The sequence below is a fragment of the Cynocephalus volans genome, chromosome 8 (assembly GCF_027409185.1).
Source record: "Cynocephalus volans isolate mCynVol1 chromosome 8, mCynVol1.pri, whole genome shotgun sequence".
Classification (NCBI taxonomy): Eukaryota; Metazoa; Chordata; class Mammalia; order Dermoptera; family Cynocephalidae; genus Cynocephalus; species Cynocephalus volans.
The window spans coordinates 16,555,607-16,573,693 of NC_084467.1; the positions used below are offsets into that span (position 1 = coordinate 16,555,607).

The 18,087-nt window shown below is 53.1% G+C and overlaps 1 protein-coding gene across 1 annotated transcript in view; it reads right to left on the reverse strand.

The window, feature by feature from the left end:
* ECE1 (endothelin converting enzyme 1) overlaps positions 1-17,195 on the reverse strand; it is a 95,351-nt gene extending 78,156 nt beyond the window's left edge. The window contains exon 1 of the mRNA XM_063104177.1: positions 17,050-17,195. Coding sequence (XP_062960247.1) covers positions 17,050-17,052 — 3 coding nt within the window. The 5' untranslated portion in view covers positions 17,053-17,195. The remainder of the gene's footprint in view (positions 1-17,049) is intronic.
* Positions 17,196-18,087: the final 892 nt, after the last annotated feature.

Sequence of the window (18,087 nt, forward strand, 5' to 3'; positions counted from 1 at the left end):
GAGCTTTAGGCTGACTCACTGCCACCTGGGGATAGCAAGAAAACCCCCAAATCACCAAAGAAGGAAAAAACAGTTCCTATCAAGCCATCTCTTCAGTGGAGGGGTCAGAGATGGCCAGGAGAAATGCTCACATAAGTTTGGCTCCAAAGAAACACATTACGCGATAGGTGGGGGTCAGAATTGGTTGCAAAGTGCAATTGTGCATATTGAATTCTATTTTTTCATTAGCAGATGCTCAACATTTAGAGGTGTGACCACATGAACTATCAACTGGCTCCAGGACTACCAGCCAGGGACATGAAGGCTTGTTCCCTACTTCAGCCCTGAAGGTTGACCTGCTTCCACTCGTCTCTCTCTGAGCATCTGCTGAGGGCAGGTATGCCAGCACAAGCCAGGGGCTCTGCCCTTGAGGACTTCCTCTCCAGGGGACAGAAGTAACAGTCACAGTGAAAGGGTGTGAGTGCCCGCAGGACAGGACAGTGCCAGCTCCTCATCCAGCTCAGAACTTGCTTCCAGCTACCTGTTCCCTCCCCTTAGAGGGTCCCACCTGCTGCCCTCCAGAGCAACCCTAGATGGGGCTCCAGACTAACCTTCTTCTCACCCTCCTTTGCTGACTTCATCTCTCAGCCATGCATGGCTTTTCTGAGCCACAAGCAAAACACCCTCAACCCTGAAGTCAGGTGCTCCCCAGAGACCTGCAGAAACACTCTGGAATCAGCTGGAATCCTGGCTCTACTACTCAGCTGTGTGGCCCTGGCTGAGCCACCTCACCTCTCCATGCCTCAGCTTCCTCATCTGTTAAATGCAGACACAGTAGGACCCATCTCTTTCAAGTTAACTCAGGTATGAAATGAGTCGATGCATTTGTTGCTTAGGGCAGGCCCTGGCGCAAGGTTAATGCTCAAGTCACATACTGCACGCGGGTACTGATACTCAACGTAGTACCTGTAACCCACAGATATGTACAATCAAGCATGTTTCAATTTTTGAAAAAAGGTTAATGCTCAAAAAACTGTGGTTCTGACTACCTGCTCCATGAAGCAGATACGTGACAGGTAAAAGAAGCAACGAGAGCAGGTGGTATAAAGAGCCACCCCTCACAAGGGGTCCTGGTTACTGTCTTCCTGAAGACTCAAGGGGATCCTGGCTTCTCTCTGAGGTCACCAGTGGCTTTTCACCAACCTACCTCATTTCCAGCCTTGCTGCCAATTTCCCCGGGTGCAGTGATTTCCACAGCTCAGCCCTAAACTTGCCTCATCCTGACTCAACAGGGTATGGGGACCAGGGGGCGGAGCCTGTGGCTTTGCGTGTTTTCCCCGCCCTCTCTCAGCACTCGGCTTTCTTCTCAGCCAACAATAGCTGCTTCCGAGGAGGCTCAGTTGCCACACAGCCTGCCACTGCCTGAGCAAAAATACCCGTGCAGGGGAGAGCGGGAGGCACAGGAGGGGGTGGCAGGAGCAGGCACGTTTCTTGAGCACCTACTATGTGTCAGGCTGAGAAGGGCCTAGTCCCTGGGGGATACAGAACCCCTGGGAGATTTGGGGGGGGGTTGTGTGAGAAAGGGGGTGTCTGGTCTCCAGGACAGCAGGGGACCCAGTTCCCAGAGAGGGATCAGGCCCAGGTTCAGGGTCTAGGGGCAATTTCCAGGGAGAAGAAAGGTCCTGATGGGAGAGCAGGCCCTAGAAACTGGTGGGAAAAAAGGAGGGTCTGAATCCCAAAGAGATCCAAATCCTAAGGAAAACGGAGGCTCAGACACAGGGGAATGAGTTTGATAAGAGGGGAGTCAGGGTTATCTTGGATCCCAGGAGGGGCATGGTCCAGACCAGGGTGAGGAGGTGGAGAAAGGCCTGCAGAGCCAAAAATTAATTCAACTGAACATCTTAGAGATATTACCTGCCAAATGGGGTTAACTGGGGGAAGAGGAAGGAAATCTTAAAATGGCTGCCAGCAGTTTTCTGGTTCAGGAGGTTTGGATAACAGAGAGTCTCCCTACTGCTGAGACCCCACTGGGCACAGAGACCAGGCCCCAGCAGAGGCCCAGGCTCTGGCCCCAGCATGTCCTTTCTCTCCATGGCAGGGACTTCTCAGATTCTCGGGAGCCCCACCTCTTCCTCCCCCGCAGTGAGGGGCTGTTTGTGCACAGTGGCTCCAGCGCGACCCCCATTTCTGTGGAACTCCATCCTGAGGGCCCCGGTCTCTCCAGGGTCGCCGAGGTCACAGAGAAAGAATTTGGAGGTCAGAGCACTGCCCCTCCCCCATTAGATGCTTCAAAGACAGAATCTCTGTCCATAAAGCATCCCACTCCCTTGAAGCTCCAGACTCTGCAGGGGTGGAAGGGGGCACAGGGAGGGGGTGCAGCCACCAGAAGGCCTGGAAGAGGGACTCTGCAAAAGCAACTACCAGGAATGTGGCCCCCATGTTAGTGGTATGCTGGAGGCCCTGGGATGGGAGCTCTGGCTTGGCATCTGGGTTCTGCTGCTGGAGCTGTGGGACCCCGGCAGCTCACATAGCCTCTCTGGGCCCTGATCCAGCAGAGCAACGGGCTGGATCCCCTGGCCCACCCCAACCCATCACCGAGCCCTGTCAACTCTACCCCTCAGTATCTGTCTCCACTTAGCAGATCCAGTGAATTTAATAAAAGGCAAGTCAGATCCTGTTACCTCCCTGCCGACACCCCTTCCAGAGCTGGGTGAACCCTCCAGTCTGCCAGTTATAAATACACACACACACACCCCTTGTGACACACACACACACACCACACACACACACACACACCCCGCTTTTGGGATGACGTCCAAATCTCTCACCTGGCCTGCTCAGCCCCACGGGGCCCAGCCCCTGACTGCCCCTCAGGCTCACCTTGGGTCACTCTCACCTTTGCTCTATACTCCAGCTACACAGAACATGCTATAGGTCACCCACCTCAGGGCCTCTGCACGTGTTGTTCCCTTGGCCTAAAATCTTTTTCTCTCCATCACTTTACCTAACACTTAACCCATCCTTCAGATCTCTTCTCTCATGTTTCTTCCTCTGGGACATTTTCCCTGCCCCTGCTCTCTGCCTGGGATGGCTCCTCTGACGTAAGCTCACATAGCACCCTGCTCATAATTAGAGACCTGTGCAGTTACAGAAGGCCATGTCTGCCTTCCGTAAGAGCACATAGGAGCAGTGCTATTTAAACGGCAGTTATCGCCACCATTAATTGTCCCATGTTTACGTGCAGCAGCACTGGCAGAGCTGGGTTCTATGCCTACAAGAATTTCTGTGTGGGGGTGTGCTAAAGAGGCAGTGTGGGGCATTGGGACTAACACGGGCCTCAGCAGTTGACGGACCTGGGTTCTAATCCTAGTTCTGCCACTACAAGCTGGTTGGCTTTGGGCAAGTTGCTTAACCTCTCTGAGCCTCAGTTTCCTTATCTGATTGATCTGAAGATTAAATTAGTGCTTTAGAAAGGCTGGTTACAAATATCCTCATCATGACTGGTAGGAATCTCTTTCAAGACTCCCTGCCTCCCTCTGCATCAATTTCCCCCACCAGGTGATGTCCTGGTGGCTGAAATGACAAAATAAAATGCCCAGGACAGTGCTGGGCCCACAGCAGATGTGTAATAAATCCCAGACCCCTCTCCAAAGTTATTAAGTCAGAATCCCTGGGATGAGGGCAATGAAATCGGTGCTTGTAACCAGCATCGCTGTCGATTCTCATGCACACCTGAGTCGGAGAACTACTGCGATCAATGCGATCGTGTGCTTGTTACCACTCACCTGCAATTCCTGGGTGTCCTGATTACAAGCACAGAAATTTTCTGGAACAGGGTGAGAATATCTGTCACCAGAAAGGCATGTGGCCTATCATAAGCTGGTGTTCTTCCTAGTGGCTTAAAAACACGAGCACAGGCCTTGGATTAGACAGACCAAAGTGTGAATTCCAGTCCCTCCACTTACTTGCTTAGCTGTGTGACCTTGGACATGCGGCTCACCTCTATGAGTCGCCTTCCTCATGTTTAAAATGGCGATAAACAACTTCTACCTACCAGCGTTGCTGGAACAAACAGTCTGACGAGGTGCCTTATGCAAAGCACATTTCAGGTGCTCAGGGAAAACAGTTGAAAAACAAAACAGGAAATGCACTGTCTCCCTGTGCCTCCTCCGCTCCCACAGGTGCACCGGGGGTGGAGTCAGTGTGTCCTGGTCAGGATATTGTTAAGTCCTGGCAATCTAGGGAGGCAGAGACCCTCCCTGCAAGGCTGATGAAACACCAACCACCCTTGCAAGAGCAGCAGGGAGCAGGGTTTGCAAGGAACAGAACAGGGGTTAGATGAGAAATGGCTGGACGCTTGTCCAGGACCCAGAGAGTCACATCTCCCAAAGCCAGGCCTTGCAGGGCAGCAGAGCCGAGCATGCCATGGTAGGGGAGAACACAGACTCCGGAGCCAGACTGTTCAGGTTTATTTGTTTGCTTGTTTGTTTTGTTTTGTTTTTGACAGCTGGCTGGTACAGGTAGCAAACCCTGAACCTTAGTGTTATCAACACCACACTCTAACCAACTGAGCTAACCAGCCAGCCCCAGACTGTTCAGGTGTAAACTCTGGCTCTGCCACTACTGATCTGCCTGGCTGGAAAACTCCCTCAAGACTCAACTCAAACATTACCACCCTGGACCGAGATAGTCATCCATTCCTCTGGGCCTCCAAGGCTCTTGCCTACACACTCATCAAATACTATTCAGCAATTTACCTGCTGACTTGTCTATCTCTCCCATAGCCCCAGGAGTTCCTGAAGGGCAGACATACCTCCATGCCTGGCACAGAAGATGCACTCAGAAAAATGTTAGTTCAGTTTGAATTCCAGCTTTTTCAGCCTTCTGAGTTCCCTTCCTCTCCCCACTAAACGCTTCCAGTGCCAATCCCTGGTCCTCTCCCTAATACAGGCCCCTTTTTTTCTAGAGTTGAACTTGCAGACCCCCTTGCCTGAAGGTCCATATCTGCTCATCCCAGAGCTGATGCTGCAGAAAGGCTGTACAGAAAGACCTACTATTGTCTTCATCTTTGCTGGTTGTAAAGGACTCCTGTGGAAGGACTCAGAGTCCATGAGACTGCCTGGACATAAAGACTGTGGAGAAAAGTCAGTTACAGAGGAAGCACTACAGCATCGTGGTAAGAACTTGGATTCTGTAGCCAAACTGCCCGGGGTTCAAATCTGGCTGTGCCAACTTACTGAGAGAGAGATATTATCTCTCTGTGCCTCAGTTTTCCCACCTTTAAAATAGGAATGATGGTAATAAATACCTCATAGGGTTGATGTGAGGATTAAATGAATTTAAAACATAAAACATTTAACACTGTGCCTTGCACAGAGCAAACTCTTAATAAATATCATTATTATGTTACTGCTAAAACTGGAAAACACTACAGGCAGGAAAGAATAAAAGGATTACTGAACAAACACAGTGTAGCCAGAAGTTAATATTATATCATTCTCCCCAAGGAATCATCAAATGTCACCAATTCCAGGGAGCCTTCTCTGAAGCAACTTGCCTAGCCCTGGGCTGGTCATTTTCTAACAGCATCAGGGTCATTTTGTCCTACTCTTCCCCAAGGACTGTGAGCTCGCTTGGGACAGCCCTGTTCTGCACCTTCACCTACCTCATCCCCAGTGCACAGTGGTGGCACAGCCCGGCTGTGAGAAATGACTGCCAAATAGACAAGCCTACAATGTGGCTTGAGTCCTTGACCAAGTCCCCAAGCAGTCTTTCTAGGGAGGTCCATTTCACCAGGAGAGCAACTCTCCAAAAGCCAGGGTGCAAATCCCTCGAGAGCCCAAATCCCTTCCAAATCCATCCTTGCCAGGTGCTGGGAATGCAGAGATGAAAAGGCAGGGGCTCTGTTCCAGCAGAACTCTGTCTAGTAATAAGTCAGTTAACATTTATTAGGCACTTACCGTATGGCAGGCACTGATCCTAGCAAATTACAAGAGCCTCGTGGCTCATTTAAACAACTCTGTGAGTTTGGTACTATCATGATTCCTATTTTACTTATGCAGAAACAGAAGCTAAGAATTCAGTCATTTGCCTAAGGCTGCTCAAGTAAATGGCAGAGCTGGGATTCAAACCTAGGAAGGCTAGGCCACAGCTAGAGCTCTTGATCTATGTTAGTAAAGGGAGATGAGTGAGAACATGAAATTTCAGTCCAAGGTGACTCTGAAAGAAGGCAGGGACTAAGGGGGTGGCACATGATGAGAGGAGGGGGGATGGTCAAGAAAGTTTCTGAGAACATCTGTGGGAAGAGGAATAGGCCTAAAGGATTTGGGACATATATCATATTGTTATCAGTGCTACCCACTTCTTTGAGACTAGCACCAGATATGCACCACACATGCTCTGAGCATATGGTCTCTCATTTAATATCTGCAATTGCCATGGGACGGAGTTGTTATCCCCACTTCACGGATGGGAGGCCTGAGGCTCAGAGAGGAAAATGCACCTGCTAAAAGGTCCTTTACAACAAATCAGTGGTGGATCCTGGTGTCTTTAAGCTCAAATCAATGCCATGGCTCTTGCTCTTACCCACTAAGCCACACTGCACCAACAGGGTTTGATGGGTGTGTGGTCCGGATCCGGTGCAGAAGGTGGAAACCACCCAGTTTTCACCTTGGGCTTGCATTTAGTGCCTGTCTGTCCCTCATTCAGGCTGGAGGCAGGCAGCACAGCTCCAGCCCACCTGAGCCGTGCTGCGTGCGTGCATGCGTGCGTGCGTTGGGGTGGTAGTGGTAATTATGGGCCTGGTTAAAGGGTCTCTCAACTATAATGGGGAAATAAACAAGTAGCAGCAAGATGGGCCAATGGTGGAAATTCCCTCACCTCCCCTGCCTAACTGAGTTCATCAGAACTAGAGAACAGCATAAATAGGGGCGAGCACACAGCCATTCCTTCCAGCTCTTCATGAGGCTTAGAAAGAGAGATCACAACAGTAATAGCAGCTCCCATTTACTAAGGACCTACTATGTGCACCACCCTACAAGCTTCACAACTTTACATAAATGATCAACTACTTTTCACAACACCACCACTTTAAGAAAGATGTTACCATCATCTCATTTCACAGAGGAGAAAACCGAGGTCGACGATGGTCACTCGCTGAAGGTCACCCATCTGGGACTAAGTGGCAGAGCTGGAACTAGAACCCACACCTGTCTGGCTCCAAAACCCACATCTTAACCAGAAAGAGCATTAGATCAGGACTCCAGAGATCAGGGTCTAAGTCTTGCTTTCAATTTGCTGTGTGGTCTCGGGCAAGTCTCTTTCTCTTTCTGAACCTTTGTCTCCCCAAGAGGAAGTTGGTCTAGATGACGTCTGTCTCATTTCCACTCGACCTTCTGTGACTCTGTAAACTCACATGCCCTGCCCACCCCTCTCCTGCCCACTGCACCCAGAAGTTGATTAACCACCCACTGTACACTTAGGGGTAAGGAAAGATGAACTACTGCCTACTCATGGTCGCCTTCTGCCCAAGACCAGCCCAGGACACCCAGGAACCACAAAGCCACAGGATTTCCAAGAGCCCAGAGGGAGGGGGGACTGGGCATCCTCGCGGCCATCACTTCCTCCACCTCACTTCTCGGAAGGGTGTGCAGAAAAAGGGGAGGCAGTCTTGGGCTCTGTGCCCTGTGGCCCTGTTTCTCTGAGTTCCCAGGGGCTAGGGTGGTGGGAACATGGTCACTTTTGGAGAACTCCCTGGAAGGCTGAGTTCAAATGGAGGTTTTAATACAGAATTGCCTGGCTCCAAAGGCAACTTCTGCCACCCTGCCCTGCTGCCAGGAATGTCTCGAAGCATCTGGGATGCCGGTCTCTCTCTCTCCCAAGTAGCTGCTAAAATCCTTGATCCTGGAGAAACAGAAGCCTCCTCGCCTGCAGGCCAGGTGAATACAATCCCACCTGACAGCAGCCTTCCTGCCCACTCCTGCCCCCTACAGTTCACCCTCCACACAGCAGCCAATGCCTTTCTCAACATAAACCAAACCAAGTCATTGCCCTCCGTGGAGCCCTCATGTGGCTCCCCATCACTCTCATGCCAACATCCCCTCCTGCCTGACAAGGCCCCACACGATCTGGCTCCTCCATGCCCCCTTCTTCCAGCCTCTTTCCACCCTGCTGCCTCTGCCCAGACACAACAGCCTTTTTGCTACCCATGACATGCCAAATGCCCCATCCCTGTCTCAGGCCCTCTGCACTTGCTGTTCCTCATGCTCTCTCCTCTCCCACATCTTTGCCCGCTGCCCGTCCTTAACTTCAGATCTCAGCTCACATGTCCCCTCTGTCCCTGGCCACTCATCCAGAGTAGATCCTCTCCACCTCACTGCCAGTATCCACCACATCACCCTGGTCTGTTTTCTTTCTTCTCTCTCAAGTGATCCCACTGGTTGGTTGGTTTGCCTGCTTAGTCTCTGGCTTTATCCCCTAGAATGCAGCGCCGTAAGGACAGGGATTTTGCTGCCCCATTCACTTCTGTCCCCACAATAAGGTGGGACCTTATTTGGTCCTCACAACCCTGTAGATGAGGCTGCTGGAGCTCAGAGAGGTGGAGTGAATTGCCCAAATTCACAGGGCCAGAGAGCAGAGGATTCAGACCCAGGTGGGCCCAGTGCTGAGGCTGTTGCTGCCAAGGCTTCACGGGTGGGGCTTCCAGGGCCAGGGGCCTGCTCTAGGGGCTCCCACCCAGGGAGGACTGATTCACAACCAGGTCCTTAGGGAGGAGACCAAGAATGAAGAGCCCACTCACTTTCCCACATGTTCCTGCAGAGATTCGGGACAGCGGGGCTCACAAGTGGGGAAGGTGCAGCCCTGGACATGGAAAAGCACAGACCCACTGGGCAAGTGGCTCCCAATGAAAGAGTCCACCAGAAACTGGTGACCTTCAATCCACTCAGTGCTTTGCAGAAGAGGAAAGTGAGGACTAGGGAGGGGAAGGGACTTTCCTAAGGTCACACAGCCAATCAGTGGTTGACCCTTTAGCCTGGAGTCTCCAGAGCCCTTCCCTACCCCCCAAAACACCAAGCAAAGCCCAAAGCCCAGGATCTGGGCAGAATGCCCACCTCGAGCTGCCAGCCCCCAAGGGCAAGGGCAGGGTAACAGAGTGGATCTGAGGCATCAAGACAAAGAAAGAACTCCAATTCCTTCCTTCTTTCAAAAAACATTCACTGAGAGCCTACTCTAGGCAAGACGTGGGCCCATCAGCAAATAGGGGAACGACACGCTCTGAAAACACACAGGCCAGAGACTGTGAGGCAGCTTCCATGAAAGTTAAACACACACCGACCCTACGGGCCAGCAGTTGCACTGCTGAGTATGTGCCTAAGAGAAACAAGCGTTCAGGTCTGCAAAGAGACACACACAAGAATGTCACAGCCATCCCAAACTGGAATCCACGCAAAGTCACCCACTGACATTTGCATGGCCACCCACCCAAAGTGACACGACTCAGCCTAAAAAGGAGCAGATACTGGCACAGGCAACGACACGAGCGAGCCTCAGAAACATCCAGTATCGACTGACGCTGAAGGAAACCAGGCACACGACAGTCCACGTGTGTGAATCCACGCAGATAAAGTTCAAAACCAGGCCAAACTGGAGAAACAGCATGTCAGCGGCTGCCTGTGGCAGGGCACTGCTGAAGGAGCAGAGCATGCAGGAACCGTGGAAACATCTTCCATTTCGATCCAGGTGGTACACAGGTGTGTACATTTGCAAAGATTGAGCTGTACAAGTCATGTATGCCTTCCTAAGTAAATTATACCACATTTAAAAAAATGTGCAACCTCTGTCCTCAGGAAGTCCATAGACTGGCATCTGGTGTCATCCTCTTAAATCATGACAATGCCAGTAGCTGGTAATGATCGAGCCCCCTGCATGTGCTGGCACTGAGCTGGGTTTTCCAAAACAGAATCTGATTAAACTCTTCCAGCTACTGTACAAAATAGGTTCTGATAGTGCCATATTAAAGATGAGGAAAATAAAGCGTGACATATTGTCCAAAGTGACACTGCAAAAAGTGATGGACCCAGGTTTGAATCTGGGCCCACTGGTCTGCAAAGCCGACTCCCACAGCACAGGCAAGTTTCCACCTCCTCAGCCTCCCCTCTGCAACCTGCCTGCTTGGACTGGGCACCTTGAGGTCGCCAGTCCCTGCCCCACACCCTTCCTCTCCAGGGCTGGAGGGAACAGCTTGTGTGTGTTATTGGACATGGAGCTTCTGCGAAAGAGCTGCTTAGGAAATGAGCCCTTCCGCCCCCATCCACCCTGCACCCTCCCTCATCCCTCTCACATCTGAGGCCATTTCAGCCCTGAACCTCTGCCCAATAAGAAGGAACTCCAAAGCCTGCGCAGCTGGGGAGGGGCTGCGCAGTGTTGACCAAGGGGCCTTCTCAACCCCCAGGAACCCCCATCCCAGCCTGTGACCCCAGAGTACCAGGAGGGCTTGAGGTTCAAGTCCCCACCCTTGGCTTCAGTCTCCGAGTGATGCAACCCAGTGTCTGGATTCAGAGAATCATAAAATGTTTATTTGGAATGACAACCACCACCAACGCCATTTATTCAGTTCTTATCCTGCGCCAAGAGCTATGCTGAGCGCCACGTGTGTTCTCTCATTAATCCTCACCAATGAGCCTCCCACACAGGTACCCTTACGATCCTACTTTACTGATGAAGAAACCAAGACTCGAAGGGGTTAAAAGTGACTTGCCCAAAGTGTCACAGTGAGGAAGTGGTGGGACTGGATAAAAAACTCAGGAGTGCGCAACTTCCAGTCTGTTCTCTGAACCACTGCGATGCTTGTCACCCTCCGTGTCACTGCTGATAATGGCCCTTCGGTCAGTCTGTTCCAGCCATGTCATGTTACAGATAGGAAGATGGAGGCCCAGGAAGGGAGAGTGTCTTACTCAGGGCCACACAAAATGTTGGTGGCAGCGTTTGGCCTGGAAGCCAGGCCTCTACCCTTGGCCTTGCTTTCAATGAACAGACCGCAGCCTTGCAGCAGACCATGTGGGCCTGGACCAGGCAGCTCTTGGAGGCAGGCAGGGAGGTGGGAGGCTGTGGTTCTAGGCAGAGGTAAATATTGACATGACTGTGTTTACACTGTAACCCTACTCCTCCTGGCTGCCGCCCAGGTCCGCCCCACACCAGCTCTCCTGCCTTCACAGTCCAGGAGGCAAAGGCATGTGGGGAGGAGGATGTGGGCGAGCAGGCTCCTGGGCCAGGGGCTGCTACTCTTGCTTATAGGGGCACGTGGTCAGAAAGCCTGGGACATCTACAGTTGGGTGGCCACTGGAGCCCTGGGCCGGGGACCTTTGTCAGTGCCAGGCAGGGAGGGGCTGTTACCTGAGCCAGGAGATGAGGGTCTGGACTACGGTCCCAAGGCCTGGGTTCAAGACCTAGCTCTGCCACTACCTGGCAGTGGGACCCAAGAACAGTCAGTGAACGGGGAGGAAAAGACTTCACTGTCAAGTGCTGTGCCACATCTATCCCCAATGAGCCCCCAGTGCCCCTGCCTACTGGCTCCATAGTCCCACCCCAGTCCCAGGGGACAGGGGGAGGACTTTCCCAGGAAGGCCAGTTGAGTGGCAGCTTGAGACTGGAGGCAGAATCTTGAAGAACTGAGTGGCTCCTGCCTACTTCCAGTCTCTAGCTCCCTAAGTGACTTTTATTTTGAGCATCAGCTTTTACAACTCGAAAACAGGGATCACCCTGTTCCCTGGGGTTGGTGTGAAGAGCAAAGAGATTGCATTTAAGTGCCAGGCACATGGTAGATGTTCATATCGCCCCTCAGTCTTCCCACCTGTAAAACGGGGGCTTTGGATTAGATGCTTCCTAATTCCCTTTTAACACAGCACTCTATGGCCCTGAGAAGGTCCAGCAGCCAGGTCCAGCAGCCAGGTCCAGCTCCCTCCCCGGCCTCTGATGTTAGACCCTTCCTCAGCTGATTTACTTAATGTTCTCCAGAAACTTGGTCCTCTGTTTACACCTCTCCTCAGGAACCCCCAGCATCCGGGAGGAGGGATTGTCAGCTGGCCCCATTCTCAGGCTTGTCAGCTGGCCAAGACAGGCCTGTGGATATCCCAGCCAGCCCTGCCCTCAGGGCCCCAGGGAAAGGGCAGAACCCACAGGCCCTAGACTCCCAGTGCCACCCTGACAGTGGGGTCCAGTCAGCACTGGTTACTCATTAAACTCTGCCCCCCAGACTGTAGCTCTTTAAGGACAGGATGGTACCTCCTCATTTTTAATCTGTCCAATGCCTGGCACCTGGGAAGCATTCCACTAAATGTTGCCACCTCTTCTGGGAAGCCTTCCCTGATACACGCCCATGGCCAGGATGACTCTGGAGCCACATCCACAGACTGGCACTCAGCGTTTTCTACCGTATTTCAGAGCTATATGGGAACATGTTCTTTCTCCTCTGTTAGATCAAAGTTCCTTCAGGCCAAGAGCCTGGCCAGTCATTTGCCTGAAAGGATAAGGGGAGGGAGGCCAATGCCCGCAGGGGAAGGGGCCGTGTGGAAACTCTAGGGCCACAGTCTCCTCCTGTCTTCACTGCCCATTCTGGGCAGCATGATGGGAGTGTGGTATGGGGGTGGAAGGACAGGGGATAGCCCAGACCACTGTCATCTCTCCCAGGGCCACTCCAGCAGCCTCCTAACTGGTTCCCAGCCTCCAGCCTCGCCCTCCTACCCATTCTCCACAAGGAGCTGTGTGATCATCTCAAAATGCGTATCTGACCATGTCACTCCCCTCACTCTAAACTCCTGAGTGGCTCCCCACTGCCCTTAGGACCAAGCACCAAATCCTTAACATGACCCTCCCTGAGTACACTGCCCCCTGGCCACCTCCCAAGTCCCATCCTCTAAACCTCCAAATGAAATCATTCACGAAGGCATCATGTTTTGTCCGTCTTGCACATTCTGCTCCCTCTGCCTGGGATGCTCTTTCTGGTGCCACTCATAAAGCTAGAGCTTTAATGTCATGTCCTCAGGGAGTCTTTTCTGATCCCCACACCAGGTTTCCCTATCTGCTCCCACAGCACCCTGTGTCTCCTTGGCAACAGTAATTGTACTTGTAATTTCCTGCTCTGCATCTGCCTGACCATCAGACTGTGCAAGAGAGACCCATGGGTCTCATTCACACTGACCACAGCCCCAGTGCCTTGAGTTATGCCAGGCAGATCTGTTTGTGAACGAACGAAGGAAGGCAGCACTTACTTAGACTAAGGCAGGGGGTGCTTACCTAGTAATTAAAGAGGAAAAAACTGAGCCAAAGCACAAAAAGTTGTAAGCATTTGCTGATGGTTCCTCCCTCCCTGTAGACATCAAAGTGTGGACTTTGGACAAGCTGGTTACATCTTGGCTAATGTCTAGAATGTTCTGCTGAGCCCACCCTGTAGCCCTCTGACACTCAAATCCTGTTCCGCCCCTGACAGGGCCTGGTCTCTCCAGTTCTGTCTGGGAAACAATGTATTTATTCTTTAACAAAAGGTGATAACATCCTCACTTACCAAAAATTATAGCAATCCAAGGAAACATGAGTAACCTAGTTACCAGCACAGGCGCTGGCTACCCAGGGAAAGATGCCCACTGTGCTCTGGGAACCCTGTACAGAGTGGCTGGGGCATGTGGCTAGCCTTCCATCTACAAACAATACTTTTCCTCATGTTCTCAGTAGTTTCTGCAGTGTTTCTACATCCACTGTATCTTCATAGTATCCTAAAATGGAGCAAATGTGCCCCACTTGGTAGGAAAGGGGGCACAGAGAGGGGGATGGCTGACCCAAGGTCACACAGAAGTTAGTTGGTGGTACCTCCAGGATTCAAACCTAGGCCCTGTCCTCAGCTCAACCACTGTACAGTACAGATAATTCCCAACCCTCAGCCATGGCCTAAACTCAGCCCCCAGCTTGGAATGTGAAGGAACATTCTCAAGGCGCCACAGCAGCAGACTGAGAATGCTGGGTTGGGCCTCCTTCCCCCCAACCTGTCTGCCTAGTTAACCCTCCATATGTCATGGAGTTTTCTGCCCACTCTGGCACTACTTTGCTCTGTGACCCTGGGCAACCTCGTGAACCTCTCTGTGCCTACTGCAGGGTGGTTTGAGGACGCCTAGAGGCAAGAAATATAAAAAGCCTCCTCAGAACCCTCACGCTACAGCCTGTACTGGGGGAGGGGGTCCACGGGAGGCCTTTAAGAACAGTGCTGACTCCCTGACAAGGGGTTAGAGCCCTGGGTGGGGAGCTGGGGACCATCAGGGAGATTTAGTGAGGACAACAGGAAACAGCCCACATGCTCTCCAAAAAAGCTCCATTAGGAACCCAGGGGCCAGGGGAAACTTGGCTATGCTGCTGGAGGGGAGGGAACAGAACACTGGATTTGTTTAAAACCCACAGAGCAAGAGATCCAGGGAATAAACACTTTAGCAGTCCCGAATCACCCCCACCTCAGGAATGACAGTGCAGGGACCAGTGTTTAAGGGAAACCAAAATGACAGGGGCCAAGGCAACCTGATGTCAGCTTCCACCCCACCCACACGTGGTGGGTCAACAACAGACAGTGGCTTCCAACTCCCCAGCCTGCCTTAAGCTTCTGACTGACTGGTCCCGGCAACCTCCTCGCCCACTTTCTCTCCTCTTTGCTGGCTCTCATATCCAGGTGCCAGGCCAGCTCCATTCTGGCCTTTTGAAGAGCACTTCCTGTGCTTGCACACCTCTGGTCCTCTGTCACACAGGTCCCCCTACCTGGGACGTTCTTTCCACTTCAGACGCCACCTGCTCAATGGAGCTTTCTCTCATCTCTCTAGCCAGAAGGGAGCCCTCACCTGGCATGATAGATATCTCTACCTCTCCTAAGGACATGCCACCTAGCCTGAGGACCAGTGTAGACACTCACGGGCTGGTGGAAGCTCCCTTAGCACAGTGTTTACATTGGTTTTTTCCTCCCTCGCACAAGGTTTGGCATATAGTAAGTGTTCAACAAATCTTCGTTGAATGATGAACGAATGATTCTCTAAGTATGACTGTTCTTAGATGTCAGGTAAAACTTTCCAGTTTGAGCTTAAGATAGTTAGAACTTCCCAACTTGAGCTCAAGGCTGTAAAAGAAAGGAAACTAAACTGTATTCAACAAAGCACTCTCGGGCCGAGCCCGTGGCGCACTTGGTAGAGTGCTGCGCTGGCAGCGCGGCGACGCTCCCGCCGCGGGTTCGGATCCTATATAGGACTGACCGGTGTACTCACTGGCTGAGTGCCGGTCACGAAAAAACGACAAAAAAAAAAAAAAAAAAAAAAAAAAAAAAAAACAAAGCACTCTCACTTGGGTTCCCTTCCTGAATCCCCATCCCACCCCGGGAATTAAGACCAGTCATCACATATCACAGATTAAGAAACTGAAACTCTGGGGTGATGGTGCAATTTGACCAAAGTCCCTGTATGGAAGTGGAGGAGCTGGGATTCGAACCCAAATCTGTTTGATGCCAAAGCCTGGGGTCTTCCTGATGGCTGGGAAGTTTCTCAGGTTGTCAGGCTCTGAAAAGTGTCACCAAGATGGGGTGGAGTCCTCTCTTTGGTGGTTTTTAAGGAGGGAAAATTTCTCTTTCTGAGTAACTTAGGTCAGGGTAGACTGGATGATATGACCTCAGTCTTACCCCCTTCTATTGCCCATATACTGAGACTTCAAATCAGTGCTGGTCCACAGGTAGTGCACTCCCTGCCACTGCCACTGTCCAAGCAGAGCATTCCAGGGGAGATTCCTAACTGAGGGGGTAAGTTGAGTCCAAAATGGCCTCTAAGCACTTTTGGGTGTAGGATTAAGCCATGATTCTGTTACTACTGACTCTGGAGGGGCAAGTGGTGCTGTGTAAGGGAGGAAGATACTAGGGGGTGAGAAGAGAGGGGACTCGAAGGGGAGAGGAAGAAAGGATGTAAGGGGACTCCAGCTCTGGGCAGAGCAGGGATTGGACCTGGGGAGTCACTGGCAGTCTCTTCAGCTCTACAGAGGGTCCCATCCTGCCCCCACCTGGGCCCCTCAGTCTTGGCAGCAGCATCACAGAGAAGTGGAGGTGGCTGCATGCCTGGGACTGGCAGCGACGATCACTGGCACATGCCCTCCTAGGCCGTTGCTTGTACCTTCTTCACAGGGCACAGAACAGGACTAGAGAAAGAATCACAGGGGCTTGTCTGTGAGCAAAGAAACCAAAGAGAAGTAGTTGGCCTCCGTCCTGGTGATAGAGAGGCAGCTGCCAGGCCCTGGAGAGGAGCATGAAGGTATGAGAGACAACCCCTTCCCAAGGCCCTCAAGATGCCCAGCCTGGATTAAATGGATTTAATGGCTTTGGAGACCCCCATGAAATCCCCTTCCCCAAATCCCCCTAATCCCTGGTGCCCCTGTTCATCCCCATCAGCACTAGGCCTTGATCACCCCTTCCTCTGAGGACCCATTACTGGGAGATGTTGGAGAGACCAGATCGCTGGGCCCTGGGACCCCAAGTGTCCCCTGGTCTCTGACAACCGCCGACCTGGCTGCCTAGCTACCACCCCTTGGGCCACAGCGAGATCAGCAGCCCCAGAGTGCCCCAGCCTAGCCCTCGGTTGAGCTCGGCGTGGCCCCAAGTCGAGCCACAGACCGACCTCAGCGTCCCAGGACGCTCAGGTCCAGCGGGATCCAGACGCCTTTGAATCGTCGCCACCCGCGAACCCGACCCAGCCCGGCTGCCCAGAGTCTCCAAGCCAAGCCGGATCCAGGACACCCCAAACCAGACCGCACCAACTGTCCCCAAACCGGACCGGCCACTCCAAGCCCTCCACACCCGGCCGCGCGGGCCAGCTGCCCCGAACCAATCTCGGCGCTGCCGCCCCCGACGGAACCGAGCGCAGCACCGCCAGGCGAGCCGAGCCCTGCCCAGGCACTGCCCGACTCCATGCCTTCCGAGACCGGGCCGCCCCGGGTGCCACCCGCGGCGCCACTGCCGGGGACCGTCGAGGCTGGACCGGACCGGTCCGCCGGGCCGGGCGCGGCACTCACCATAGCTCGCGTGCTCGCTCCGGCCCCGCGCTGCTCCCCGGGCCTGGCTCCCGGCTCCGGCCGCGCTGCTCGGACCGCACGGCTGCTCGGACCGCACGGCTGCCCGGCGCGGCTCCCTGGTCCCGGCTGTGCGCGCTCTGCTCCCCGCGGGCGAGCGCGCTGCTCCGGCGCCGAGTCCCGGGGGGGGCGGGGCCCGCCGTGGAACCAATGGCAGGGCGCGGGGGCCCGGGCAAGCACGGCGCAGCCAATCACGCTCGCGGGCCGGATCCCCCCGCCCCCGCGGGCTCCTTAACCCTTGGCGCGCCGGGAGCTGGAGGGCCTGGCTGCCTGGGGACCCCGGGGAGCGGGCGCCCGAGGCAGCCTCCGGCTTCGGGCTGCGGGGTCCAGATCTCCCCTAGACCGGGTTTGGGAGGCAGGCGGAGTCGAGGGAAGGCTCAGTTGTGTCCGGTGAGGGGCGCCGGGAGCCTCGGCGACCTTTGTCTCCTGCCTGGTGCCAGCACTGGAGTGTGACCCTAGGCGCTGCAGCTGCGTTTATGTTTACTTGTGCGTGCGTGTGTGTGCGTGTGTGTGCGTGTGTGTGTGTGTGTGTGTGTGTGTGTGTGTGTGTGTGTGTCCGCGCGCGCGCGCGCGTGAGAAAGGAGCAAGAGAAGGGAGTGGGAAGGAAGCAGAGAGAAGGAGCAATGGCCCTCGGGCCATGTGCGTTTGTATGTTCAGGAGAGAAACTCTCTACATGTATGTTGTGTAAGTGCGAATTAAAGAGGAAGGAAAAGGAAATGGTGTGTCTGCGTGTCCGTGTGATGTGTCCTGTGTGCGTGCATGTTGGTGTGGTAGAGAGAGAGATTGTATCCCTGCTGTAAACTACTGGAGAGCAAATCCCTGTGGCTTTGTGGTGTAGTTTGTGCACAGGTATATATGTACACAGGACAGGGACATGGCTGTGATGTGGTACAACTTTGTGTGTAGCCCAGTTTTCAAGAAAGAGATAAAAACATGGTGTGTGGTGAAAGTATATGTGTTTTGTTTGTGTGACTTTATTGT